This window comes from Myotis nattereri (assembly GCF_964212035.1).
Source record: "Myotis nattereri genome assembly, chromosome: 9".
NCBI classification, from domain to species: Eukaryota; Metazoa; Chordata; class Mammalia; order Chiroptera; family Vespertilionidae; genus Myotis; species Myotis nattereri.
In genome coordinates, this window is record NC_138084.1 from 44,921,300 (window position 1) to 44,948,694 (window position 27,395).

General features: G+C 58.1%; 1 protein-coding gene across 2 annotated transcripts in view; it reads right to left on the reverse strand.

Moving 5' to 3' along the window:
- Window positions 1-460: 460 nt before the first annotated feature.
- The window catches only part of GDPD5 (glycerophosphodiester phosphodiesterase domain containing 5), an 89,351-nt gene continuing 62,416 nt past the window's right edge, over window positions 461-27,395 (reverse strand). The window contains exons 5-18 of one of the 2 annotated variants that reach the window (XM_081098651.1): window positions 25,751-25,844; window positions 25,099-25,158; window positions 18,418-18,516; window positions 18,049-18,142; window positions 17,555-17,700; window positions 12,182-12,264; window positions 10,726-10,876; window positions 9,985-10,203; window positions 9,078-9,235; window positions 8,619-8,766; window positions 7,408-7,490; window positions 6,837-6,851; window positions 4,470-4,582; window positions 465-2,115 (exon numbers count right to left, since the gene is read on the reverse strand). In XM_081098651.1, the coding sequence (XP_080954777.1) occupies window positions 1,967-2,115; window positions 4,470-4,582; window positions 6,837-6,851; window positions 7,408-7,490; window positions 8,619-8,766; window positions 9,078-9,235; window positions 9,985-10,203; window positions 10,726-10,876; window positions 12,182-12,264; window positions 17,555-17,700; window positions 18,049-18,142; window positions 18,418-18,516; window positions 25,099-25,158; window positions 25,751-25,844 (1,612 nt within the window). In that variant the 3' untranslated portion in view covers window positions 465-1,966. Of the gene's footprint in view, window positions 2,116-4,469; window positions 4,583-6,836; window positions 6,852-7,407; window positions 7,491-8,618; window positions 8,767-9,077; window positions 9,236-9,984; window positions 10,204-10,725; window positions 10,877-12,181; window positions 12,265-17,554; window positions 17,701-18,048; window positions 18,143-18,417; window positions 18,517-25,098; window positions 25,159-25,750; window positions 25,845-27,395 lie in introns of both variants that reach the window. The other variant, XM_081098652.1, reaches the window with a different exon arrangement.

Genomic DNA, 27,395 nt, shown 5'->3' on the forward strand with positions numbered 1-27,395 from the left:
GCCCAAGTCGGGCCAGGAGCCTGGGACATCCTGGCCAGGGGCACTGCCTGGACAGGGAGGAGCAGGCATGAAAGGTCAAAGCCACTTTCCTGCTGGGCCTGCCAGAGGCTGGAGAGCAGGCTATGGGGCATTTTGGGTAGGACAGTGAGCCCCACTCCTGACCCAGCTGTTTCAGGTTTCACTCGTACTCCCTTGTGCCCAAGGAGGGGCAGGAGCTGACCTCTGCTCCAGGAAGGGGAGCACTTGGCAGATGCTCAGTGGGGGAAAGAAGGGGTGAACCCTTCACAGGTCCTGAGAGGCCGTCTTAGAAGTTAATGTGTGTGTGTGTGGCGGGGAGGCCCAGCCTGGGTTCCAACGTTTGGGAGGGGTTTCTCTTCCTTTCCTCCAGGAAGGTGGCAGAATTACTCCGACCCCAAGAATTCTACCCAGAAGACCCGTTTGGAGAAGAGACACATCCCTTGGTTCCAGAAAGCACCATGTTTATTTAATGCAGGCTGGTGCTAGAGTTCAGCTTCTCCCTTTTCCCCTTAGGACACACCCAAGATCACACAAACTTTTAGGACAAAGATGGGAGTTACAGACCTGCCTCGAGGCCACTGCTGACTCTTTCACGGAGGGCAGAGGTCCAAGGACTGAATGACAGAAAGGGACATCTGTGGACTATACTGGGCTTTCAACCCAGGCACCCCAATGTGCCAGGAGTAGGGTGGGCTGGCTTTGGTCAGGTCCAAATCCTTGAGAAGTCCAAGCCAACCTTCTGCCATGGTGGAGAGGCATCTGCTGGCTGAAGGTCTGTCTCCACAGGTCAGGGAGCTCAGAACACCTCCATGGGGCCGTGCGGGGACCTCCTAGGCCCGTTGCCCACCCTGACATCAGACCCAGGAGCCCTCCCCATCTTCCGTGCTGCTCCTGGCTGGTTACAGAAGGCATGGGTGGGATTCTCGTGCCACTTGTTCTGTGTGGCCTTGGACGGTCACTTTCTCTCTCCAAGATTGGCCCCAGCCCTGGGCTGTTCAGGAACCTGCCAGCCTGCCACTCTCCCGCTCGTTTCTGAGAACGGCTCCTCCTCATGTCATGGGGCCAAGACGGAATCCCAAACTTGGCAAGCTCGTCCCCATCCTTCCAGGGACAGTTCAGAAATGATGTGTCAACATGGCAGCTTTAACCACTTGGCCAGGTCCCTCCTGCTCCTTCCTCTATAGGCCTTCTTGGCCACACGCCCGCCCCCTGACCACGCCCAGAGAACGCTCTTCCCAGGGGGCCCTGCCCTGTGGTCACTGTGCCAGCCTCGCTCCCCTGAGCCTGCAGGTCACTCTGCCCTGGAGGCTGTTGGACACTTGGGCAGGGACCGAGCAGCCCTGAGCCTGCTCTTCTGGCCACTTCCAGCTGCTCCCAAGGACGTGGCTGGGGCCCCCTCCTGGGGCAGGGCTGGTGGCGGCGGGCTGGTCGGAGGAGAATCCCCGGGCGGGCTTTCCTCCTGTGGCGAGCCTCCTTGTGCTGTGAGACTGAGGTGAAGAGCAGAGCTGCTGGGGGCAGAGGCCCAGCCCCAGGTCCTTGAGCAGGAGAAACAGAGAAGTCGGCTGCTTCACAGCCCAGACAGGAGGGTGGTCCCCCGTGAGCATCCACATCCTCCATTGCCACAGGGGAAAGGGCACGGCCCAGTGGCCCATCAAAGTGTCCAGGATTCCAGGGAGGGTTTCAGGGGAGGACCAGGCCCCACACTTCCCAGAGGAAGGATCCCCAGGCCTGCAGGGGCATCTGGGAGGCTGGAGTGCTGGCCCGGCTGGGCCTGAGCGGGGAGAGGAGCCCCTACCCCCTAAGAGAGGTCATGGCGGACAGGGGCTGGAGCCAACGAGGAGCCATGGCCCCAGCTCCCAGAGCACTCCCAGGCCAGACAAGCTTCTGCCTGCTCTTCTGGGTTCCCGGGTCTCTCCATTAGGCTCAGCCTGGGAAGACGGGGCTTCAGCTAACGCCCACTCCGGTCTGCGAGGGTCTTGGTGTGGCTGCCAGTCCCTCGGGGGTCCACTGGGGTGCTGGCGCTGTTGGCATATGTGTCGTAGCTGTTGTCTGAACATACAGAGAGCTCATCGGAGACCTCCATGCCATCGCTGATCTCTGTTGGGCCAGAGGAGGCAGAATGAGTGGGGGCAAGAGAGGTCGGTGAGGATGGCGGGAGGATGTTGTGGAAGGGTGGCCTGCAGCGACCCCTGCTCAGGCTCGTGGATGCTGATGAGACCACTGGGTTCAGGTTGGGTGTTGAGATTGGTATTCAAGGCCCCCTGGGTGTCTCCTCTCCCCCGGAACTCTTCCTTCTACAGAAAACCACCTGCATCCAAACCATCCGCTCGACACCCATGTGTTTACTCTCCCCAGGGCCTTTGCACAAACTGGCCCCTCTCCTGGGAGTGACTGCCCATCAACACCTTCTTTACAAATCTGGCTCGTTCCTCTCATCTGTGTTACTGCAGCCTCCTCGCAGCCTCCCTGGCCCCACTCTTCTGGCAGGGACGGGACCTTCTCATCCCCCATCCCCCATCCCCCGCTCCCTCCCACCCCTCACATCCTGTACTGCCCCTGCCTGTGGCCCCACCAGTGGGAGCACTGCGAGGATAGGGGTGATGGCTGGGCCCCTGTGTCCCCAGTGCCTGGCACAGAGCTGGACACAGCAGAGGCCCAGGGGAAGGTCTGCTGAGCGGAGCCGAGACCTCCCTGAGGGGACTCAGGGTTCCTTGGTGGAGTTGTGGGTCTCTGGAGACGACCCCTCAGCCTGGAGTGAGGACTGTGGTGGACTCCCCTCAGAGCCTGCCTCAGAGGTGCTCAGTGAATGGTCTTTGGCACTATAGGAGGGGAGGGGGAAGGGTTTGGGCAGAACCTGCCAGGCCTCCCGGTAGGGGCTGGCCTCCTGCTCCTCAGCCCTCTGACTTGAGGCCGGGCACAGTGCAGGGCCTGGGGATCCCAGGTGCCCTGGACTGGCCCCTTCCTCCAGGAGGGGGCTCTCCAGTGTGGCCAGAGGGCTGTGGGACGCCGGGGGGTGGGGGAGGGAGTGGGGGGGGGGGGCGGGCACTCCAACCCGTCTCGGTGCTCAGGGAAGGCTCCCAGGAGGATTTTTTTTTGAGCAAAGGTAAGCAAGAATGTGTGCCTCCTAAGCACCTGAAAGTGTCTGACATTCATCTGTTCGAGAAATGAATCGTAAAGGAGTGGATGGTGAGATGGTCACACGATCCTTGATCCTTGGAGCCAGCTCCACCAAAACCACAGTCACCCCCACTGGGCTCTCGCTCGTCCATGCCTGTTTACCAGGGACCCTCTGGACCGGCGTGGCCGCGACCCTCACACGTATCCTTTGGGGGTTACTAGCCCACTTTACAGACAAGGAGTCTGATGCTGAGGGAGGTTAGACAATGTGCTCCAGTCCACACTGCTAGCTGGGGATAGAGCTGGGATTTGGCTCCAGATCCACCTGGCTCCTAAGTGCTCTATAAATCTCTGCTTTTCTCTCTGTTCCCATATTCACGTCTCTCTCCTGAATTACCAAGATGCATGCTGGGAGGACGCCATGCGGACAGGAAGATGACCGTCTACAGGCCGAGGGGAGAGAGCTGGACCAGATCCTTCCCTCGCAGCCCTTCCGACACCTGGATTTTAGACTCCTAGACTCCAGAATTGTGAGACAATAAATTTCTGTTGTCTGAGCCTCCCACTTCATGGTACTTTGTTACAGCTCAACTGCAACAACGGCCAAATACAAACCTTCCCACACCCTCCTCTGCTTCCAGAATGAGGCCCAAGCTCCTGGCCAGGCCACAGGCACCACCGTGGAGTGGGCCAGCCGCGGCCCCGCCACGCCCGCCGTATGGAACGGTGTTTGGTTGCCGGTGCCCTGAGGCAGTGCTCCCTCACTTCCTCTGAACGCTGCTCCTGCCTGGACTGGCCTTCCTGCCCCTGCTCGCTCCGCCCTCAGCGCAGACCCCTCTCCCAGGCCCCTCCTAGCCATCCTTCCGCTGCAGCGAGGTCACTTCCTTGCAAAGTGAGTTCCAAAACCGTCCCTACTGCCCCAGGGAGCTCTGACCACTCTGCTCTGTACCCCACTTGGGGTCAGCGCCCTCATCTGTTAGTGCTCTAGTGGCACCCAGTTTCCCATGTTCTTATATAGCTGCCTCCTCCTCCATCAGACTGGGAGTGCCGGCCGGCAGCAGCAGGGATGAAGTCAATATTTGGGGTCCCTGTGTGAACCAGGCAAAGGGGGATAGGCCTTCAAAGCAGACTCTTGCCCTCCACCCCACTCCTGCACGTCACCCTTGCCCACCACCCATGATGCTGACATGGCTGTATGTGGAGAGCATGTGTATATGTGTGTGCCTCTGTACGTGTGTGGGCATCTATATGTCCATGCCGTGTGCCTGTCTGTATGTGCTGTGTGCATGTGTAGGGTAGACAACTGGACCCAGGGCCTGTCTCGGGGCTGCCACCTGAGAAGATGAGCTTCTCCTTCATGATGCTGACGTCCCGGCTGGTCCGGTGCACGGCCGCATTCAGCATGATCTGCTCGGGGTTGTAGCTCCGGATGCCACCCAGGCGCCACCTGCGGAGACGACCCCGCAGATCAGCCTTCCCTACCCATCCCTGGCGCAGGGTCCTGCCCTCTCCCAGAGCCTCTCTGGATCGGGCCTGAGAGACCAGCAGGACTCCTGACTCTCAGCCAGACCTCTCCCGCCTTCCTCTCACTCCAGACCCAGCTCAGCTCCCTGGGCCCAGGATGTTTTGGGTGGGTTAGTTGGTTGGTTCTGTCTCAGGTGCCTCCAATTATTCACCTGGTTTCTTTGGACGTGATACATGTGGGGTGGGGAGGGCTTACTAGACATGACTCTGATGGCCTACCCTGGGGTCCACACTAATCTTGGGGAGTCCCAGCTGATGCCTCCTACAGCTCCACTGTTATGACTCAGCTGAGGGAAGCCAGAGGGAACCCCCAGGGAGGAAAGCAGAGAGGAGGGGAGATGCAAGGGGCTTTGCTCAGAACTGGTCTTCACAGGCTCGTAGCCAAGGACTTAGAGTGGCTTGGGTTGGGTCTGTGCTGCTCTCTTCCAACAGCCCTGCAAGAGGGGGGCATATACTCCCCAATGGGCAGCCCCCGCTGGAGTGCCAGTCCCTCTGATGGCCGCGGCCGGCTGCATGAGGGGCCACGCGCAGCCAGGCACTGCTTTTCTTGTTGTCATCCTCAACTAGCCCCAAACCCCTGGCCTCTGACCTTGAGACTTTGCAACCTGGACAGAGGATTCACTGGGCCCCCACTTCCACTCCCACCAAGAGAAGCGGGGTCAGCTTGGAAACAACCCAACCCCCGGGGCACGGAGCCCTGCTGGGGTGGATGAAGGGAGCCCAGACGCCACAAGAAATCGGTTGTTTCCAGATGGGGTCAGCACAGCTGAAATGGACAGACAGATGGACAGGCAGATGGGTGGGTGAACAGAGCAGACAGGCGAGGGCAAAGCAGAGGGGAAGGCAGCCTGCGCTCTGGCTGGGCGAGCACCCTTCGTGTCCTTTGTGTCCTGAGGACAGCAAGTGGGTCTCATTTATGCTGTGTCCCTGGCACCAACCTCAATGCCTGCTGTGTGTGTGTGTGTGTGTGTGTGTGTGTGTGTGTGTGTGTGTGTGTGTGTGGCGGGGGCCCTAAGTACTTGAGTGAATGGAAGAACGAGGAAACGATCTGCACCAGGGCCCCTTCTCCGTCAGGCCTCTCTTGACCCCCAGGAAGAGAGTGACACCACCCTGGCTGTATGTTGCGCAGGGCCAGCCTCCCAGGCAACGCCGACCCCCCTGCAGGCCCAGGAGCGCCAGCCAGCACCTCCGTATGTCTGCTGAGGCGAGGGTGGAGGAAGGCCTGGGTGATGTACGTGGGCTGGCTCAGCCCCCCAGCCAGGGAGCAGCTTCTCCTAGAGCAGTGATGGCGAACCTTTTAAGCTCGGCGTGTCAGCATTTTGAAAAACCCTAACTTAACTCTGGTGCCGTGTCACATATAGAAATTTTTTGATCTTTGCAACCATAGTAAAACAAAGATTTATATTTTTGATATTTATTTTATATATTTAAATGCCATTTAACAAAGAAAAATCAACCAAAAAAAAATAATGAGTTCGCGTGTCACTTCTGACACGCGTGTCATAGGTTCGCCATCACTGGCCTAGAAGCTGCTCGGTGAAGCCTTCCGACCCAGGAGGGCTCAAGGTGCTTGACCAAGGACTTGGGTCTCTGAGACCGAAGTCTCATTGGAAATTAACATTAACCCCGAAGGAGAGCGTCCGGCCAGAGTTTCTGCAGCCATGCACATCTGAGACAGGAGGCTCGCCCACTGTGGGCCTCTCCAGGGGAAAGTGGGAGCATGTGTATGGGGGAGGAGGGTCAGACAGAAAGTGAAAAAGAGATGAGAGACACAGAAAGGTAAAGAGTCAATGAGTGATGGGAGAGGCAAACCCAGGGAGCGGAAAGGCGACAGCTGGGAAGGGAGAGACAGAACTTGGTGGGGCGTGCGCTGGGCAGCGGGCAGGCCCTGCAGGGACACTGAGCGGGAGCAGGCAGAGCCCTCTCTGCGGAGGAAGCGCTGGTGCTCAGAGGCCAGGTCAGCAACCGCAAGGAAACACTGGCTCCCCGTGTGCAGAGCAGCAGGAGGGAGAGAGCAGAGGGGCACACACGGCCAGGTGGGAAGAGCAGGGAGGAGGGCAGGGAGAGGAGGGAAGGAGGCTTCGGGGGAGGGGGCCGACCCAGGCACAGGGCTGGGCAGGTTCCAAAGGAACTGGAGGGAGGGGCGGCGAGGAGGAGGAAGACCACACCAGAATTACCTGATCAAGTGATAGCTGTGAGATGCCAGAGTGCAGCAGGGAGGGGAGGGAGGGGAGAGAGGGGGGACATGCGCCGGGTCAGAGCAGAATGGGACAGAGAGAGAACGTCAGTCAGGAATAAAACCCTTCCCGTTGGTTCGTGGCTGGGCTGGGACCCCAGCCGGGCCCTCCACCCTCCCCGGGGCCACCCCCACCTCCCCACTGCACCCACTGCCCAGCTGTTGTCTGAGGGTGGGAGGTTCCAGCATGGCACAGAGGGGTGCCGAGTGCTGGTGGGAACCACGGCCGCGTTCAACAGGTGAGGAGACAGACCGGAGAGGAGTGGAAACGCGAGTCCACGCAGCAAATCCGGGCAGAGGTTGGCTCTGGGCTCCCAGCTGGGTGCTCATTCCAGAAGCTACCAGCTCTGGCGGAGGGGGTGGGCTGGGGGCCACTGGGAGCTTTCTCCCCGCGTGGGCGACGTGGTCAGGCCTTCTCCCGGCCCAGAGCTCAGGAGGAGGGGCAGCTGGCTGGGTGGAGCCGGGTCTGCCTTGGGGCAGGGACGCCGGGGAGGAGGTCAGAGCCTACTCACTTCTGGAGCACGAAGATGCCCACGATGAGGGTGAAGGAGATCAGGTCCGCGGTGACCCACATGAGGCAGTACTCGTCCGGGGGCTGTGGACAGACGGCCCGTGGCCAGCCTCCAGTCACAGCCGGTCCACATCAGGCTCCAGACGGAGGGTCCACGGGCAGGGGCGGACCTGGAGGCCTGACTCTGGGCATTATGGGTCGGGGCGGGGAGGGTGTGTGTGTGTGCTCAGGATAAAATGCCCGTGTGGTGTTCGGAGTAAAGATGGTTAGTGTTAAGCCTGGAGGGTTTGGGTGCTTAAGGAGGCTCAAAGCAAGAGGCCAATAACGAAGGCAGACAGATAAGTGTGAGGGTTCGACATGACCTGCAGGTGTGGCATCGTGTGGGTGTAAGTGCACGTGTCACTGTAGGGTGTGGACTGCGGGGCTTCCCCCAGGGACAGGGGGGAGGGGCCAGGAGGGCAAAGCTCTTGACCTCAGTGGACTGAGGAGGGGCGTTGGTCCACTCCTGTGACCCCAAAATGCGAGTGTGCTCACCCCCACTGCTGCCACAGTGTTATTTCATCTCATCTGGGCTGAGCCTCGGAGATCTTGAAGGACAGAGGGCAGGTGGATGGACTTAACTGTCGGTGACCTAGATCTGATCCCTGACCTTGGCTCGGTCTCAGCTGTGACAAGACCCTCCACCTGCCGTTCACCTCCTCAGAGAGGTAGCAGAGCACAGGGGAGGGGCGGGGCGGGGGAGGGGAGTCTGGGGCTCCCACCCCTAGTGGCAGAGCTGGGCCTGGAATTCAGGCCTGTCTACAGGTGCTCGGTCAACCAACTGAAAACTGGTTTGGTCCACTGTGATCTCAGCAGATTTTACTGTTCCCTATTCTTATCCTGTTACCCTCTTTTCACAATGCCTTCCCTTCCTTTAAAATAAAACATAACAGCACCCCAAAACAAAAAACCCAAGTAGTTGTTCACCAGTTCTCTAGGGCCCGTCAGTGAGGCTTCGCCCGTGGGTCCGGCCCGGTCCCTCCCCTCTCTCAGCACCTTAGTGCCCACGGCGCGGCCGCGAACATCCTCCTCGTGCCTCAAGCCTGTACCCCCAGGGGCTCCCCCCAACCTGAGCACCAGAGACCCCAAGTGGAGTCTGCACCCTCCTGGGTGTCACTGGAAGCTCTCAACTCCCCCCAGGTGCCCTCTGCCCCCAGCAGCCCCCCAACTCACCATGATCCAGAGCGGGGAAGGCACCTGGGACAGAGTGTGGGAGTTGTCGGAGGTGACGGAGGGGACCCCCATGCACCACAGCAGGGAGAAGAGCCACGGCGTGTTGACCGTGTAGAGGTTCACACTCAGGTTCCAGGATGCATAGTCCCTGTGGGTAAGGCACAGACTGGTCCGCCTGTGGGTCTGGGTGCCTGTGAGGCGTGCTGCCATCCTCACCTGTCCCGAGAGAGGGCTCTTCCTCGCAGAGGGCCCAACTCAGAGCCAAACCCATGTCTGCCTGATGCTCTTGACGTCTCCTCCTTGAGCCAGAAGTCCCTGTGCTTAACCATCTGCCCAGATGTGTGTGTATGTGTGTGTGTGTGTGCATGCATTTGAGAGGGAGAGGAAGAGACAGACAGACAGTATGGAGGAACTCAGTCTTGCCCTCCTCTGGCTGAGCTGGGGCGGTGGGGTGGGCACCTGAGCTCCTGGCGGGACACCTGAGTGTAGCGCAGGTTCAGCCACTGGATGTGGCCTCTATGGAGGCTGGTAGCTTCCTCCTTGGAGCCTGACGTCTGCTGGAAGCCAGGAGCCACCTTCCGTACAAAGGGCCTCTGCCTGTTAGGCAGCCACATGACCTGCAGGCAGAGAGGGGGCGGCCTCAGATCTCTCATCTGTAACTGGGTTGAGCCTACCCCTCCGAAAGCACCTAGAAGGGTGAAAAGAGACAGGACAGGCAGGCCTGACACGTGGAAAAGCTTACATGTAATTACCATGATCAGGGGATGACTTGGTCCCAGCCAAGGCTGGGAATTGCTTTGGCAATAACCCAGGGAGCTTGCCCTCTAGCCCAGTGATGGTGAACCTTTTGAGCTCGGCGTGTCAGCATTTTGAAAAACCCTAACTTAACTCTGGTGCCGTGTCACATATAGACATTTTTTGATATTTGCAACCATAGTAAAACAAAGACTTATGTTTTTGATATTTATTTTATATATTTAAATGCCATTTAACAAAGAAAAATCAACCAAAAAAAGTTCGCGTGTCACCTCTGACACGCGTGTCATAGGTTCGCCATCACTGGCCTAGCCCCTGGTCACAATGACTGATAATGAAATGCCAGTTACTCTGCACGCGGCCACCAGCATCTAGTGTGCGTCACACATCGGTGTGAGAGTCCTCAGATCTCCAGATATTACCCCACGAGAATGTGGGCACTGCTTCCTGGCAGTAAAAGGGACTTCCTTGTTACCCTCTGGTCCCCACAATGACCCTGTCAGGGAGGCGAGGGCATGGCACCCCATCTTACAATGTGGGAGCTGAGGTCTGCGGAGGGGGCCGGTGAGTTAATGCGGAGTCCCGGAGGCTGGCCGGGCGCCGGCCTCACCTGGTGCTGGGGGAAGCCGGAGCGCAGCAAGGCCTCCAGGGTGATGTTGAGGAAGCTGGCTCGGTAGGGATGGTCCCGGGGAGGGTCGCGCAGGTTGAGCAGCAGCGTGGCATTGCCCTTGGCCAACGCCAGGAGCTCAGCGAGGCTGCAGATGGACTGGTTCTGGGCCTCCCTGTGGTCGGAGGGGGACAGGGAGCTGGCCGTCCAGAAGGGATCCGTCTGCAGAGACAAGGACACACATGGCTGCCTCACCAGCACCTGAGGGGCCCCCACGTGCCTTCCTGGCTCCCGAGCACGGAGACCCCTGAGCTGCCAGCGTGCGTGTCAGGTGGGTTGATGGCTGTGACCCTGGGCGGGGCTCTAGGAGACCCCACCCTCACCTCTCCCCCACACCCTGCTTACCAAAAGAACTATTTGCTTGGAACATCTCCCAGACCCCAGCACATTTCTCCTTGAGTAACATTCCAGACCAGAGAAACCACTTCCCTCTATGGAGTGCTACCAAGTTGACCATTTTAACTGTTGTCACCATCAGTTTCCTGGTGAGGGGGACAGACCAGCACACGCAGTGACAACCACGGTCTCAGGGCTGCAGAGGCAAGAGCCCAGGGGGGCCGCTAGCAAGCCGCTGTGAGGGACGCTGGGGAGTGGGGTCCCCTGAGCTGATGGCCACCCCGCTCTCACTGCACGGGGTCCCCACCCACGCTCTCCACACTCGGACCGGGGCAGGTGCCACCAGACCTTCAGGAACCACTGGCCGGCGTTGAGCCTCTGCAGGACAGTCCAGTTGAGCATGGAGGCGGGCCTGCGGGCCAGCTCCGGGAACGCCTCCTCCACGTTGGTGGTGCGCCGCAGCGTGGTGTCGTGCATGAGGAAGGGCACGCCGTCCAGGCTGCAGGGGGGCGGGCCACGGAGTCACTGTCCACCCGGCCCCTCACCTGCCCCCAGGAATCACCCCTGCCCCCCACCCACGTACACCAGCCCGCCAGGGGACCCTGCAGGCTCTGCCCCTCTCTGGGCCTCAGGTTCCCCGTTTGCACAGGGAAGGCAGTAGGCTGGGGGGTGGGGACTGCTGAGGAGGGAAGGCTGGGCCTACAGCTTTGGGCGGTAGGTGCTACCTCATTTGATAAAGGGGGAACTGAGGCCGGGAGAGGGAAGTACCTAGCTCCAGATCCACAGCCAGTAAGCAGTAGAATCTGGCTCAGAACCCAGTCCGTGCGATGCCATAATGAGAACAGTGCAAATGCAGACCCTTTCGGCAAGCTTTACCCCCCCCCCCCCACCACCAACCGGGCCCGCCCCACTGCCGCGGCCTGAACCCATATGGTCCCTTAGTGGGAAACAGTAAAAGGCACCCATTGCCCCTTCCTCAGGTATTGTACCACCACCTACTAGAAAGTCTGGATCCATATATAATGCCAGGATGTCTACACTGGGGAGGTAAGTGGTGCCCTCAGTACACTCCCTGTGCAGCGTACGTGGCAGCCCTGCCCCTCCTCCTTCTCAGAGGTCTCTCATGAGACAGGTGTGGTTACTAATACGCACATGTATCTACGTGTAGAAAATGTGTAAGTCATTTTAGGGTTTTTTGGTTTTTGTTGCTATTAATGCTTACACAAGGGTATTTTTCCCATTACTTTTCAGAGGTAGTGGAAGGGAGGAGAGAGGAACATTGATGTGAGAGAGACACATCAATTGGTTGCTTCCCACACACTCCCTCACCAGGGTCTGGGATCGAACCTGCAACCCAGGTCCATGTCCTTGACTGGGAATCGAACCTGAGACCCTTCAGTGCGCAGGCCACGGCTCTAACCAACGAGCAACACTGGCCAGGGCTGTGTGAGTCATTCTAATGTGGTCTTTTAAAATATAATTGACACCACAGTGAGCGTATAGTCTGCAATGTGCGCATTTCCCTTATCAGAGTGTTTGGCTCCATCTGTCTGAGCCCTAGTCCTTAGTCTGTCCTTCAGGCGGCTCTGTGGCAGGACTCCAGCTCCCAACCCCCAGCCCGGCTTCAACCAAGAGCCTCTGTTCTGGAATCTGGCACAAGATTTAATGTCACGAACACAGTGCCTGCCCTGCAGTGGATAATCCGAGCCTCTGCCCTCCCATCTCCGAGGCTCTGGGACCCGTGGTTTCCGCAGTGGGGACCCCGATGTGGGGGGCGGTACCATCCTCACAACCCAGCGCCTACCTGATGGTGACGTCGGCTTGCAATCCGTACAGCTTATGCTCTAGGGCCTTCCGGAAGGACATCAGCGTGTGCTCTGGGGCCAGCTGCCGGGAAAGGGGGTAGAGGGAGAGCTGAGATTCAGCTCACGTGCATCTCCCCAGCCAAGGGCAGATCTTCCATGCTGGGCCTGGTTCTCGCTCCAACTCCTCCAGGCAATACCGTGTGACGGGGCTCAGCCGCCGCCTCTGTTAAATCGCGCCTGCCCCTCAGGCTTTCTGGGTGGGAGTGGGAAGCAGGGGTGGTTAGGGTTGGTGTATATAAATGTGGGGGTACAGTCCTCTGCCTATGGCAGTCTTGGGCCGGGGGGGGGGGTGAATGCCAAGTTTCCCCTGTTATCCCCCGAGTCCAGGTAGAGGTCCCAGAGCGAGAGGAGAGGGTCGATCGGCAGCAGTTTCAGGGGGCGGCTGGTCTTCCCCTCTGTGCAGAAGGTGACAAGACCATCCCCTGACTGTTACCTGGGTTGAAAGTCCCAGCATGTTGGCTGATACACAATAAGGAGTGACAACTGCTAACCTTACAGCATCCACATCCGAAAAGCCTGGTTCTAGCTCTGACTCTACCGTCAACTTTGGCCTTGGGTGGTGCATCCATTTCTCTCATAGACCCCAGGTTCCCCACATGCCCCTTGAGAGAGCATATTCACTCTGTGTTAAGGCTCCTTCTACTTGGGAGAGTGGAGGTTTTAGGTTTCCCTGGTTCTAGCTGGTTTGAGGACTCTGTCATACCCTTTGCTGCCACTGGGGGTCAGCACCACACCAAGGGTTGGGCTAGGAGCAAGAGCAGCACAAGGAAGACGGCAAGGGAGGACTCCTGGGTACAAAGGGATGAGGTGGAAAGGGTCCCCATGGCTGATCTCATTCCCACCAAGACAAGGTCATTCCCATTCTCTCTCCCTCTGGCCGTGCAGTTCCCCAACATGTAGCACACCACGCCTCAGGTGGAGGTAGCCTGGGGCGGAAAGGGCTTGGGAGCTGAGAAGGCGCAATACCATTTCCCAGTCCTGGGCCATCACTTGCCCTTTGGAACCTCAGTTTCTTTAGCTGTAAAATGGGCTAATATTATCAAGCTCATGGGTGGTATAATAGACATCAGTGGGCTCTATCATTTGAGTTTCTTTCTCTCCCCTTCCCTGGTGCAGAGCAGCCCTGTCTCCCAGGAAAATGGGCTGTGTGAGGCCGCGCCCAGAGGTGGGGCAGGGCCACAGAGGCGTATGGAGAGAGCATGAGGGTCCTGTGGCCAGGTCTCCATGAGTGACCACCCAGGATGGGCCACTGCTCTCTCCTGCTCGGGCTGGGCTGCAGAGGGAGGCTGTGGGTGGCCCGAGGAAGTGTTTGGAAGGGGCAAAGTCTCTTTCTCGAGGCTTTGTTCAACTCGGCTCTCCCTGTGCTAAGTGCTGGCCTCCTAGAGAAAAGGCATGGAAAGCTGGCCCGCCCTGGCCAGTCCTGGGACTCCAGGAGGACCCCGAGAAGTATGTGTGCACTCAGGTGACTTGTTAATCCCCATCTTGGGGCCCCCAATGCCTCTGGCCTAAGCCCACGTGTGGTTCTGCTGTCAGGAGTGTGTGTGTGTGTGTGTGGGGGGGGGAGTTTGCGGGGGGAGGCGTGTCACAAACTCAAGTGGGCAGGCCTCTGTGGCTAAAAGTCCAAGCTTTGGAGTTAGTCTAACCAAATATTAAAGTGTGCATGTGTGCACACACTCGGGTACTTGCATAGGAAGGGCACATGGGCACCATCCAATACAGGGATGTGCACTTGGGCTTAGTACACCCACATGTATGTACCGAGTCAAAGCCCACCACAGGGGGATGTGCACGGGATCGTAGCAACACACCGAGTTGTGCCGATGCCTTTGCCAGCCCCTCAGAAAACACCCCAAGAACAGGCACAATGTGTGAAATTCCACGGGACAAATGACTGTTTCTTCAACAACTAAACAGCAACTAAACAACTAAATGTACTCAGAAGAGAGGTCAGCCAGATGCGCTGGCTGGACCCTAGTGGCTTCTGATTTTTAACAATTGAACTGTAAACAGATCTTTCTGAGATAAAGGAAAACCGAGCACGGGTTCAACATTATTAATTGGTTAGGTGTTATGACAGCATTGTGGTTGTGGTCATGTTAAAAAAAGAAACAAGTCCTTATGTGTTACGGTTAGAGATACACCCTGAAGTGTGGCTAAATTATACCATGTCTGAGATCTGGTTTAAAATATTACAGCAGACAGAGTGTGGGATCTCGGAAGGCAGGGGAGAAGGGCTGGGTGAGAGGTAATCAACCAAAGACCTTGCATGCATATGTGCATAACCCATGGACACAGGCAGTGGGGTGGTGAAGGCCTGGGGTGGGGGCGGGGGTGGGAGTGGGCTGGATTGGGTCGATAGGGGAAAAAAGGGACATATGTAGTATCTATAATAATAAAAGCATAATATGCTAATTAGACTGGACAGCCAAACAACCTTCTGGATGAAGCCACAGCGGCGGGGGCCAAGGCAGAGGCGGTTAGAGGCAATCAGGCAGGCAGGCGAATAGTTAGGGGTGATCAGGCAGGCAGGATTGTGAGAGGGTGCGGGACGGGCTGAGGGACCCCTGTTCCATGCACGAATTTCATGCCCTGGGCCTCTAGTTTTCAACAATAAAAATTTTAAAAGATTAAAAATAAAATAAAATGTTACAGTAGAAAAAAGAAAAGTAGGGAAAGATGAAATAAGAATAACAAAGCACGGATGGATGTTGAAGGTGGTACTGGATTCATTACTCTGTCTCTTCTTCATTACGTCACTCTTTCCATGCCTGTGATTGTTTGAACATTTTCTACGGAAATAATAATCCAGGCTGGGCCACCTTGCTCCTTCCCTGGCCGCTCCCCTCCCTCAGCACCCTCGGTCTGGGAAGGCTGTGCGTCTCCCTCTCTCCATAGACAGGGCATGAGGCTCAGAGGGGACAGGTGACCCTTGACACACACAGGAGCACATGGCAAAACCGGACCCCAAACCAGTCCCTCTGACTCCAAAGCCATGGCCTGTCCAGCTCGTTGCCTCCAGGAGGTACTATGACCAGAGCGGGGTTTGGTGGGAGGGCCCCTGGGCTCCCCTGAAATTCAACACCACGGGCCTCCCAGTCACTGTGACAGCCAAGAAAAAGCTCTCGCGAAGTCCCCGCTGAGGGGGGGAGCGGTACTCCCTCTGCAGAGAACCCAGGTTCAAGGAGAGGAAACCCTGGCCCAGAGAAGGGGGAGGGCTGCCCAAGGTAACAGGGGCATCTCCCAGGCTCACAGCTGGGCACCTCCCACGTGCTGTGTGTCCTGCCTCGCAGGCCCTCGCCCTAGGTCAGCCGTGGGCAAACTACGGCCCGCGGGCCGGATCCGGCCCGTTTGAAATGAATAAAACTAAAAAAAGAAAAGACCGTACCCTTTTATGTAATGACTACAGGCCCGGTGCACAAAAATTTGTGCACTCGGCGGGGAGGGGGGTCCCTCAGCCCGGCCTGTGCCCTCTCGCAGTCTGGGACCCCTTGGGAGATAACGACCTGCTGGCTTAGGCCTGCTCCCGGGTGGCAGAAGGCAGGCCCAATCCCTAGGTGCAGCCCCTGGTCGGGCTCAGAGCAGGGTCGATGGGGAGGTAGCGGCGCCGCCCCCTGTCACGCACAGAGCAGGGCCAATCAGGGGGTTGGGGCGCCGCCCTCTATCACCCACAGAGCAGGGCCGATCAGGGGGTTGGGGCGCCGCCCTCTATCACCCACAGAGCAGGGCCGATCAGGGGGTTGGGGCGCCACCACTCTCACACTCAGGGCAGGGCCGATGGGGAGGTTATGGCTCTACCCCGTCACATACAGAGCAGGGCCCGTGACAGGGGGGGGGCGCCTTCCCCTGTCATGAACAGAGCAGGGTGGATAGGGAGGTTGTGGCCCCGCCCCCTGTCACACACAGAGCCTCAGGGCGATCAGGGGGTTTGGGCGCTGCCCCCTGTCACGCTGATCCCGGTGCTGGGAGGCCTTGCAGCTCCACTGATCCTGGTGCTGGGAGGCATATTACCCTTTTACTATATAGGGTAGAGGCCTGGTGCATGTGTGGGTGCCGGCTGGTTTGCCCTGAAGGGTGTCCTGGATCAGGGTGGGGGTCCCCACTGGGGTGCCTGGCCAGCCTGGGTGAGGGGATGATGGCTGTTTGCAGCTGGTCACACATCCTTCAGGGTGGGGGTCCCCACTGGGGTGCCTGGCCAGCCTGGGTGAGGGGCTGAGGGCTGTTTTCAGGCTGGGGGTGACTAAGGCTCCCAACTGCTCCTTTTTTTCTTTTCTTTTTTTCTATTCTGGGCCAGCTTTAGCTTTGAGGCTTGGCTCCAGCTCTTAGGCCTCCACTGCTGAAAGTAGGTTTCTGGCCTTTGCTTACAATGTTGCGATCCTGCTGGCTGAAGCCCGGCAGACTAAAGCAGGTTTCTGGGGTTTTGTTTAGCTTCTATATTTGTAACATAGTTGCTTAGAGTTGCAGCTCAGAGGCCTGCAGCGGCCTGCGGGGAACGTTGGAGTCCTCCGTCACTGAAGCAAGCAAGCCTCATATTAGTTTCAAGCTGCCTGGCTGCTGGCCGCCATCTTGGCTGGCAGTAAATTTGCATATTGCCCTGATTAGCCAATGGGAAGGGTAGCGGTCGTACGCTAATTACCATGTTTCTCTTTTATTAGATAGGAAGGATGTTTACTTTGAATTTATATTAGTTCACACAAACACTCCACCCATGCTTTTGTTCCGGCCCTCCGGGCCAGTTTAAGAACCCATTGTGGCCCTCGAGTCAAAAAGTTTGCCCACCCCTGGCCTAGGCTCTCGGAATCTCAGGGCACAAGATGAGGAAACTGGCCCAGAGAAGATGGAGTCAGTCAGGCTCCCAGAGCCGCCATGGGGTGGAGGAAGCCGGCTCTGGAGGACGCCCACTCGAGGGGAGGCCCTGCAGGGTCACAGGGCGTTAGCAGAGGGGCTGCCACTGACTCGGACTCCTTCCTCTCCCATTTCTGCCCAGTTCAGCTGGAACAGTCTTCCCTTTGGCAGTGGGCTCTGGGCTGCGCCCGCCTCTCCTGCCCCACAGCCCGGTCACAGCCTGCAGGCAGCCCTGCTTCCACCCCACCCGGCAGCCCTCTCCCGGGTCTTCCTAACCCACCCGCTCTCAGCCTCTCATCAGCCCTTCCCACATTCCCTCCGAAGGCTGAAGATTGTAGTATTTCACCCCATGCATCCTCCTCATTTCCCTGCAAGTCCCTCCCTACAAGGAGACAGGTCTTTGCTCATCTCCTCTAGAACAGCAGCTCTGCTCCCGCCCCGCCCCCGTCAGGGCCTTCAGGGGCACTCACCATGGGGACCCCGCGGTGGCCAATGAGGGCGGGCTTGGGGCCCAGGTCCTTTTTCTCCATGATGCAGGGAGAGGAGATGGTGAGAGGGGCCAGGTAGAGGGCAAACACCACGGCGGAGAAGGTGCAGAGGATGGCCATCTGGGAGGCTGTGGGCACAGGCGAGCACCGCCCGTGAGCGCTCAGCTCCCAACAGGCCCGACCATGAGCCCTGGGCAGGTTGTGGGAGACCCCCATCCCCTCCAGTGTCAGGACACACATGCTCTGAAGAGACCCTGCACTAAGGGCAGCCCCCACCGTGACCAGAGAGAGGGGACCCTGGCCTCTGACTCACACACAGACACAGACGAGGAAGTGGACACTGCTGACTGGAGCTGCAGCCCTCCATGGACCGCACGGCCACGCCGAGAGCAAGGCCCCCCACTCCTCCCAGGGCACCCGGGGAATATCTAGGGGAGGGCGGGGCTGGGGGGCAGGTCCTGCCCAGTCGTACTTACAGGACCGCTCTGCCCGGGCGAACTGTCCTGCCACGATCCAGGAGAGCGCGGTGATGGCGGCCAGGGCCCCCATGTGCAGGAACGGAGCTGTGCCCTTGTGTGTGAGGGGCAAGAGGCACCGCTGACTCCCAGCCATGCCAGACCCTCTGGCCACCAACACCCTGGTGGCCCGTCTCTGTCCACGGGGCAGGGCACCCCGGAGACACTGGGTGTTGGGACCCTGGGCTGTCATCCTCCCTCCCCTGACCTGCTGAGACCTGGGCCCCTCCTGCCCCCGCGGGGTCTTGGTCTGAGGAAATCATGTGATAAAGAGACAGACGCTGCCTTCCTCTGAGTGTTTGAGGGGAGCCCCACCCCAACCTCACTCACCTGCAGGGAGATGAGCAGCACCTCCCATTCGTCCTCCCACAGCTGGGCCATGGCCGACATGGCCACCACCGTGGACACCAGGATGACCACCAGCCCCATCTGGAAGGGGGAGAGCAGGTGTGGCTGGGCAGGCCAAGGGCCCCAGTGTGTCTGAGAGGGAGAGCAGGGGGAGAGGCCGGGACCATGGGAGGAGATGAGAGCGCAGGAGAGGCAGACACAGCAGGGAAGGGGAGCAGGAGAGAGACAGCACAGACTGAAGAAGCTGAGACAGCGAGAGACAGAGATGACAGCGAGAGACAGGGAGGACAGCGAGAGACAGGACAGCGAGAGACAGGGAGGACAGCGAGAGACAGGGAGGACAGCGAGAGACAGGGAGGACAGCGAGAGACAGGGAGGACAGCGAGAGACAGGGATGACAGCGAGAGACAGAGATGACAGCGAGAGACAGGGAGGACAGCGAGAGACAGGGAGGACAGCGAGAGACAGGGAGGACAGCGAGAGACAGGGATGACAGCGAGAGACAGAGATGACAGCGAGAGACAGGGAGGACAGCGAGAGACAGAGAGGACAGCGAGAGACAGGGAGGACAGCGAGAGACAGAGAGGACAGCAAGAGACACAGATGACAGCGAGAGACAGAGGCAGGAGGAGGACACAGAGCCAGGGAAGAAGAGACAAGGACCTAGAGACACAGGAGGGGGTGGAGAGGTGGGAGGAGCTGGAGCAAGGTGGAGGTGAAGCCCTGGCTCAGCCCCACGGAGGGTGTGAGGAGGGAAGACACCCCTCCTAACTGAGGCATCCGGGCTCTCCTGGGCCCAGCAGGGCCCAGCCAAGGCCCTCCCCAGCCCTGCCAGCAACCTTTGGAGTGAAGGGTGAGCTGTCTGGACCACAGGGGCAGGAGGCTGAGGAGCCAGGTCCCTGTGGGAGCCTGATGCCCAGGCCAGCGTGTCCCCTGCCGGCCAGGCCCACATGGCCCTTCAGGCTGAGCAGGCAGAGGTGAGAGAGCGTTCAGCCCCAGCCCATGGCAGAGGCCTGCCCTCAGCCCCAGCCTCCGAGCCCCCAGCCTCTAGGTGTCACCGGGGCTGCCCTCCCAGCTGCTCCTGGAGAAAGCAAGCCCAGTCCTGATGGAAGACTAGAGGGAAGTTCACAGGACAGAGGTCTCTGGGGACAGAGGGGATCTGGGCCATCTCATACACATCAGATGCTCCCCGAAACTAAGCGAAGTCTGGTGTCTGGCTACTTAGTATCCAGAGACCCCCCCCCCCACCCCCCGACCCGTGGCACTCACTGTGCACACCTCCCTGCACGCCAGGCAGGCCAGGCAGTGCCCAGGTGACACCTCTACCCACAGCCCTACCCTGCTCTCCCTAAGGGGCTGGGCAGCCAGGCCACCACCCCCTGCCCCCACTGTCCTCGCTGCCGGCCAGCGGCCCTCCCCCTTCTCTCTTCCTGCAGGGCCAGTCTAGCCCCTCTCAGCAGTGCTCTGACCACCCTCCAGCCGGGACAAGCTCTGAATGGGCTTCTAGGTGGTGAGGGCAGAGGCGGGCAGATCCATCTCGTTCCGGCCTGGGATGAAGTTTTCCTCTGCGGGGTTGTCATGCCAGCCCATCAGGCTGGACACAAATGTTCCAATAAGCAGAGCAATAAGGCTGAGCCAGGCGGGGCCTTCAGCCACTGGCCCGCCTGCCTGGGGAGATGGGAAGGGGAAGCAGGCCCATGGTTTTCCTCGTGTTTATTCTCCTAACGTCCCAGGTGAGGCCCTATCTTCATTTTATACAGAGAAACTGGGCTCAGAGACCATAGGGTTTGCTTGGTCGGGAAGCGTCGAGGGGGTGGATCTGGACCCAAAGCCCATTCTGCCTGGGTCAGAGGTCATGCTGCACTGTGGGAAGCCCAGTGTCCTAGCCACCCCTGAGAGCGCCCTCACTGCGCAGGCGCCTGCCCCCCGCTGCCCTGCCAGGCAGGCCCTGGGCACAGCCAGCGTCTCTGAAGGGTCGTTGCTGAGAGCACCTTATGGCAACGTGTAATTGCTAGTGGAAATTAAACAAATTCCCCACAACCCTCAGGCAATTAAAACTTTGATGATGAGTTCTGCCGTTGCTGTGGTGGCACCATTGTGTGCAGCAGCATGGCTGCAATGCCCGCTGTCTGAGGGACTCCCCACGCGTGTCCTTAAGCCACAAGAACAGCACTGAATCCCAGCAGCGGGACTGCCATTCCTCCCACCTGACTGGGAGGGAGAGCCCCCCAGAAGCCCAGAGGCAGCCGCTGTCCTGAGAACCGGCCTTTGGTCTCCGTGCTGGTGAGACTGTGGTGTGTGAGGACAGTGGGAAGGACAGGGACACGGGGGCTGCATCCACTTGTTCAGTGAGCGTTGCTGGGTGCTGGCACCCAAGAGGAGTGGGAGCCCCGCCTCGCAAAGGTGCCACAGGTTGGCCTCCTGGGAGCAGGCAGGCGGGTGGGGGGAGGGGGTGGTGGTGGCTAGAATCTGGGTTCGGTAGCAGCTGGCTGGCCGCGGCTCAGGGACACACTGGATAAACCCACCAGCACATCCCAGCTCTGCTGCCTAAGGGGGAGGTGGGCCTCTCGGAGCAGGGCTCCTGGGCTGTGAAACGGGGAGAGCGAGTGCGGACCCCACGGGTCCTGGGGAAGAGAAACGAGTAAGTACAAGGGAGGTGCTTAGCGCAGTGGTTGGCGCTAAAGTAGTAAATGCTCACTACCTGCGAGTGGTGTCATTTCTAAAAGGGGGCAGAGCAACAGGCGAACAGGATGATTACAAGGAGAACATGTGATACTGTGTGGCACGCGCCCGACACACAGAGTGAGTGCCCACTCAGCGACGGGCATGGCTGTCACGATGAGCACAGTGCCTGGCACGTCCTGGCACCTACTCCCCAGCCCTCCCCCGCTCAGGACTCGGGGGAACCAGGGACTCTCAAAATAAAGACCTTGAGTAAAACACAGTGTAAAGCTGTAGTATGTAAAGCAGTTAGATGCTGATATAAGAGCAGAGAGATAAACGGAAGTAAATAAAAAGCTCAAAAACAGATCTAAACAGATTTTAAAAATCAGCCCTAGCTCAGTGGTTGGCAAACTGCGGCTCGCGAGCCACATGCGGCTCTTTCGCCCCTTGAGTGTGGCTCTTCCGCAAAATACCACGTGCGGGCGCACACATACAGTGCGATTGAAACTTCGTGGCCCATGCGCAGAAGTCGGTATTTTGCAGAAGAGCCACACTCAAGGGGCCAAAGAGCTGCATGTGGCTTGTGAGCCGCAGTTTGCCGACCACTGCCTAGCTGGTTTGGCTCAGTGGATAGAGCGTCGGCCTGCAGACTGAAGGGTCCTGGGTTCAATTCCGGTCAAGGGCATGTACCTCCGTTGTAGGCTCTATCCCCAGCCCTGGGGCTGTGTGCAGGAGGCAACCAGTTGATGTGTCTCTCTCACATCGATGCTCCTCTCTCTCTGTCTCTCTCCCTCCCTTCCACTCTCTCTAAAAATCAATGGAGCAATATCCTCGGGTGAGGATTAAAAAAAAAAAAAATCAGCATATATAAAAGTGGCATCTCCAATTAGAAGGGAAAGGGTAGATTTCTCAATAGACAGGAACGGGGAAACCATCTAAGAAGAAGAAAGAAAGACCATCCTATACCTGAAAGTAACTTCCAAAATGTTAAAATTTTAAATGTTATTAAAAGTAGAAACATGTAATTATCAAATAATGCCACGGCGACCATAGTTATAATCAGAGTGGGAAGGACTCTGACACAAAAGCCAGGAGCCATAAAAAGAGAAGACAGAGTCACATCCTTAAGAATAAAAAATTCCCCCGGCAAAACCACAGCAAGCAAAGTCAGAGGCGAGTGACACACGGGGAAGAGTTATTGCAGCTCATCAGCCAAAGGGCGGGCTTTCGGAATCTGTAAAGCACTCCTGCAAATTAATAAGCAAAAAGCAAATCCTGTAGCAAAAAGGCAAAGGCTATGAAGAGACAGCTTACGGAAAGAGCATGCAAGTGACTCAAGCACATGAGAGATGCTGAATCTAACGCATCATCTGGGAAATGCAAATCAAAATGACACCGAGGGGCTAGGCTCACCCATTAGTGGGCTCAAGCCCAGACATCTTCGAACACTTCATGGGCAAGGGCGATTTGATAAGCAAACCATAGCTTGCCGAGGGAGCATGGACTGGTGGCCCTTGGCAAGGAGGCGATTTGACAAGAACTATCACAGTCACAAAAACATACTCTAGAATTCCCCACACAGATCACATGGTCCTGGCAATGAATTAAGAGCAACTGGGGCCCGGCCAGTGTGGTTCAGTGGTTGAGCATTGACCTATGAACCAGGAGGTCACGGTTCCATTCAAGGTCAGGGCACATGCCCCGGTTGTGGGCTCGATCCCCAATAGGGGGCGTGCAGGAGGCAGCCGATCGATGGTCCTCTCTCATCATTGATGTTTCTATATCTCTCTCCCTTTCCCTTCCTCTCTGAAATAAAAAATATATATTATAAAAAATATATATATTATAAACACATATTTAAAAAGCAACTGGGATGTCATCAGGGGGCCGACTAGATACCTTGGGACTCAGGGTTAAACACGGGGACAGGAGCAGGGGCTGGACCACAATGGAAGCTCTCAATGGCCTGAGAGGAAGGCGCTCCGAGAGTTTTGTTAACGTAAGAAATGGAGGGTATAGTAGGCTTGTGTGTAAGGAAAAGGAAAAAGGAAGTGTACTAGTATATGAGTATGTGTATATGCTTACAATACTTTGGAGAGATAGTAGGGAGACTTACATTGTGTACTTTTTTGTACCTAATTTCGAACCATGTCAATGTATCAGACGGTCAAAAATTGGTTAAAACAAAAAAAGGACAAGGATTCCTTAGCATCTCCTACTGAAATGGCAGAATATTGGAAACAGAACAGGAGGGTGTCCAGCACCTACTTGAAAACTCAGCCCCAGGGAGCTGCCTCCCTCCTGGTGCAACGGGTCCAGCTGTGCATCAGCTCCGGCTGGACCTTCCTCACGCTGAGATCTCATGCGCAGGGGCAGAGGGGCAGGAAGTCAGGGCTGGCACCGGAGCTGGCTCCGTGCAGATGAAGGGATGTGACCCCCCGCCCAGGAGAAGAATCCGGGCAGTGAGCTGCGCCCCTGCCGGCTCCGTGCCTCCGGAGGCCTCTCCACCAGGACCGAGCAGGTGTGACCTGCTGAGGACCAGGCGTGACTAGAGGAGGTGACCGCGGTGTGAGCCAGCCCCACCCAGGTGCCATCTGGTGCGGTTCTTTCAAGTGTCAGCTTTGCAGCCGGGAGATAAAATGCCGCACAGAGAGGACTTCCCAAGCCCAGAGGAGGCCTCCGGGTAGAGTGACAAGCAGGCGGAGGTGGGACCCAGGGGCTGCTGGCTGCTCTTCACCCTCCAAGACCCCAGTCCCCTGTCTGGCTCCCCAGCTCCTGATCTCCAAGGCCCCTCAGATGCCCTCAGGCACCTCCCCCTACGCAGCCCAATTCGGACTCACTATGTCTTCCTTCCAGCTCCTGCTCCACATCCCTCTTCTCCTCAGAGTCACTCTGGACCCACCCATGGGCTCATGGTTATTTCCAGACATGTCTGCCCCGTCCTAAACGGCATGGCCACTCTGAGCCAGGCTCTGGGAAAAGAGAGACGGCCGAGCCCTCCCTCCACGGCCCAGGTGCTCCTGTGAGGAAAGGGCTCTCTCTCGGTCAGTTTTGTGCCACCCCTGCGGCCCCTGGGGCCTCAAGAAGAGCAGGCATCAGGCTGGTGCACTCAGCATCGTGCAGGCGACAAGCAGCAAGAGGGCCAAGAGGGCCGAGACCCTGATTCTCCGAAGCCTCCCTGTGCTGGGCCCAGCACCCAGTGAGGCGCCAGGGACAGAAATGGGCAAAGCCAGTCCTGGTCTGCAAGAAGCTCCCAGACTGGGGAGGGCCGGGGTCAGGGCGCCAGAGGGACCGGCAACGGACAACGTGGACCTGCAGGCTGTGGTGGCGGGCGGGCCCTGCAGGGGCTGGGGAGTCCAAGCATCCTGGGCAGGGGGTGGAGAACCAAGGAAGGGCCGGAGGGAGACAGAGGGAGGCAAGAGTGAGGAGGTAAAGTAGAGGAGAGGCAGCCATGCTGGCAGGGCCTGCGATGTCTCATCCAGAGCTGGGGGTGAGCGACCCATGATGGCAGCTGGGAGACCTCAGCAGGGCCAAGTCATGGGGGCCGTCATGCTGGGCGGGGGGTGGGGAGGGGTCCGCCTGGGAGCAATGGGAGTGGTGGAAAGGACGCTAAGCTGGGTCGGTTTCAGGATGAGCTCACTGCGGAATGAGGAGAGGGTGTGACCCGAGGCGGAGCCCCACCTGTGGGACCCCGTGCTGGCTCCCTGCGTGGCTACGGGGTGAGGACCCTGGATCCTCCACTGGAGAAGTGGGAGACCTTGGGCAACTTACTTAACCGCTTTGTACCTCAGTGTTTCCAGCTGCAAAATAGGATAACAGTACCTACAACATAGGGCTACTGTGAGAGTTAAATGAGTTCATACAGGCCAGGCCGGGAGGACAGTGCTGGGCACAGAGAGAGTACGGAGTGTGAGCTACCAGAACAATCGTAACTGGGCCCCCGAGGAGGGGCGATGAGCCAGCCTCCTCCCCCCTCGGACCTCGTGGAGGAGCCCCTACCTTGTGCAGCCAGTGCAGGTTCATCTGCTGCCCCACGGCGATGTGACACAGCGCCAGGACCTGAGGAGGGGCCACAGGGCAGCCGTCAGCCTCCACGTGTGGCTCAAAGGTTTCCGCCAATTCCCAGACATGCTTCTCCCCACTTGGCTCTGGGTCTGGCTCAGAAAAGTCAACAAACCCTCCCCACAGGCGATGGGAAAGCCCAGCCGGGCCACGCCTGGCCTCCTCCCAAATTCTTCCAGGCCTCCCGCTCCTCCTCCTCCTCTAGGATTTCTCCCTCGGCCCCGCTGCCCTGGGACTGCTCAAGTCATGTTGTAGGAGTTCCAGGCCCCAAGGAGCCCCCCATCCAACAAAGGGACTGACCGGAGTCTGGGGGAATAGGGCTCTGGTCGCAGGAACAAAAGCAGAAGTTCCAGGAAGAGGAAGTCTGCAGCGGCTCCTAAGAGCAGAGGCCTCCCTCTAGGTGTGTGTGTGAGGGGGGGTGGGGGGGTCTGTGGGGACACTGCAGGATGGGGTAGAAGCAAGGCGACCTCCCACCTTGAAGGAGCCAAGCCCCTGAGGGTGCAGCAGCCAAGAGAAGGGGAAAGCCAGCTTCCCTCCATCAGCCCCGGGCAGGCCCCTGCATCAGCCCTGCACAGGCCACGCCGCCTACCAGGAGGCCCGCGATGTAGGTGAAGGCGGTGGCTGCGGTCATGAGGATGGGAACGGACCAGTCACTCCAGTAGCCCATGCGGTTGTAGAGGTACCTGCAGGAGGAGAGGGGGCCGGGGTCAGACCTCCACCAGGAGCCAGGGCCTTGCCTCAGGCTGGCCAGGCTCAGGGGCAGGCCCTGCCACTCCGCAATGATGCTATTGCCTCTCCATCATCAGCCAGGCCTGTCGAGGGCGAGGGCTCGTGGTGGAGCCTGGGCATGCATGCCAAGAGCATAAAGGAGAGAACAACAATCTCCATAGTTCTACAGACGAGACATAAACATTTCCCAGACTGGGCTGACTTTTCTTCCAGTGGGTTCCCGCCTATGCTTATAGATTTGTATAAACAGCAAAGCTGGTATAGCATAGTGGTCAGAGTTTGGCTTTGGAGGTAAGTACACTCGGATTCAAACGCCCACTGTGCCTCTTACTGGCTTCTAGGTCCCTGTGGAGGTGACAGGCTCCACTGATCCTAAAATGCCATCAATTGTGACACTCATTTCTATTTCAGTGCTAGAATGTGAAAATAAGGGGCCTTAGAATTGATCAAATGCCCTTCAAAGGATTTCCTGAGGATGAATTTGGGGTTTGGGGGCGGGGGGCATGTGATAAGTAATCAATTCTCTTCTAATTAGCACAGGCATTTACTGAGGTCAGTACAAATCCGAGGAAATGTGATTTTCAACAGCCCCGTATTCTTCTGTTGAATTAATGCACCATATGTAGCCAACCTCCCACTAATGGCAATTAATCATTTCCAATTATTCGCTATTATAAATTAACACAAAAAAGAAAATTTTGCACGTACCTTTCTGTACTGGTAACTATTTACTTAGGATAGACTCCTACAAAGAGAGCTACAGGGCTAAAGGCTATAAACCTGTTAAGGCACCGGTTTCCGGCTCTTCCCTGGCCCTCGCTCTCTGATTCCAGAGGAAAATCTACCACCTGGAAGATCACGGAGTGCACTCTTCTTCCGTATAGATGGGGAACCTGAGGCCCAGAGAAGGTGGGACCCGCTCCTGGTAACGACTTCTGCCAAATGCCCTGGCTCCACATGTCTCTCACTCACCAGGGAGCCCTCCTGGGCAGCAACAACCCCGAACCCCCTCCCTGGCTCTTGTCATCCAGCCCTGGCTGCCTGGGTCTCACTCACACCCTCTCCAGAGACCACAAGGCCCGGGCCAGGCTCCCCCGAATACCAGCCCCGACTTCAAGAAACAGAGGTGACAGGCAGATGTTCAGGCCACCCCTGAGTCCCAGGCAGCCTCCTGACGGACAGGCACCCATCTTCTGCTTGAGCCACCCAGTGACAGGGAGCTCACTCTCTGGGAAGAGGTGGTGGCTCTGTAGACGGCATGAGACAGTCAGCCAGGCTCGAACCAAAGCCAGAAGTTCGAGCTGTCCTAGAGCTGCCTGCATTTCACTGTGTGACTCCGGGAAGGCTGCTTAACCTCTCTGAGCCCCAGTCTCCTCAGACTGTCCTCGGGATGACTTTTTGGTACGAAGTGGTTGGGTGGCCACGGGTGAGTCCTGCCCCTTTCTGGGACTTAGGTTCCCCACCAGAACATGACGGGGATGGACCTGGTGGTTTTCCAGGTAGCC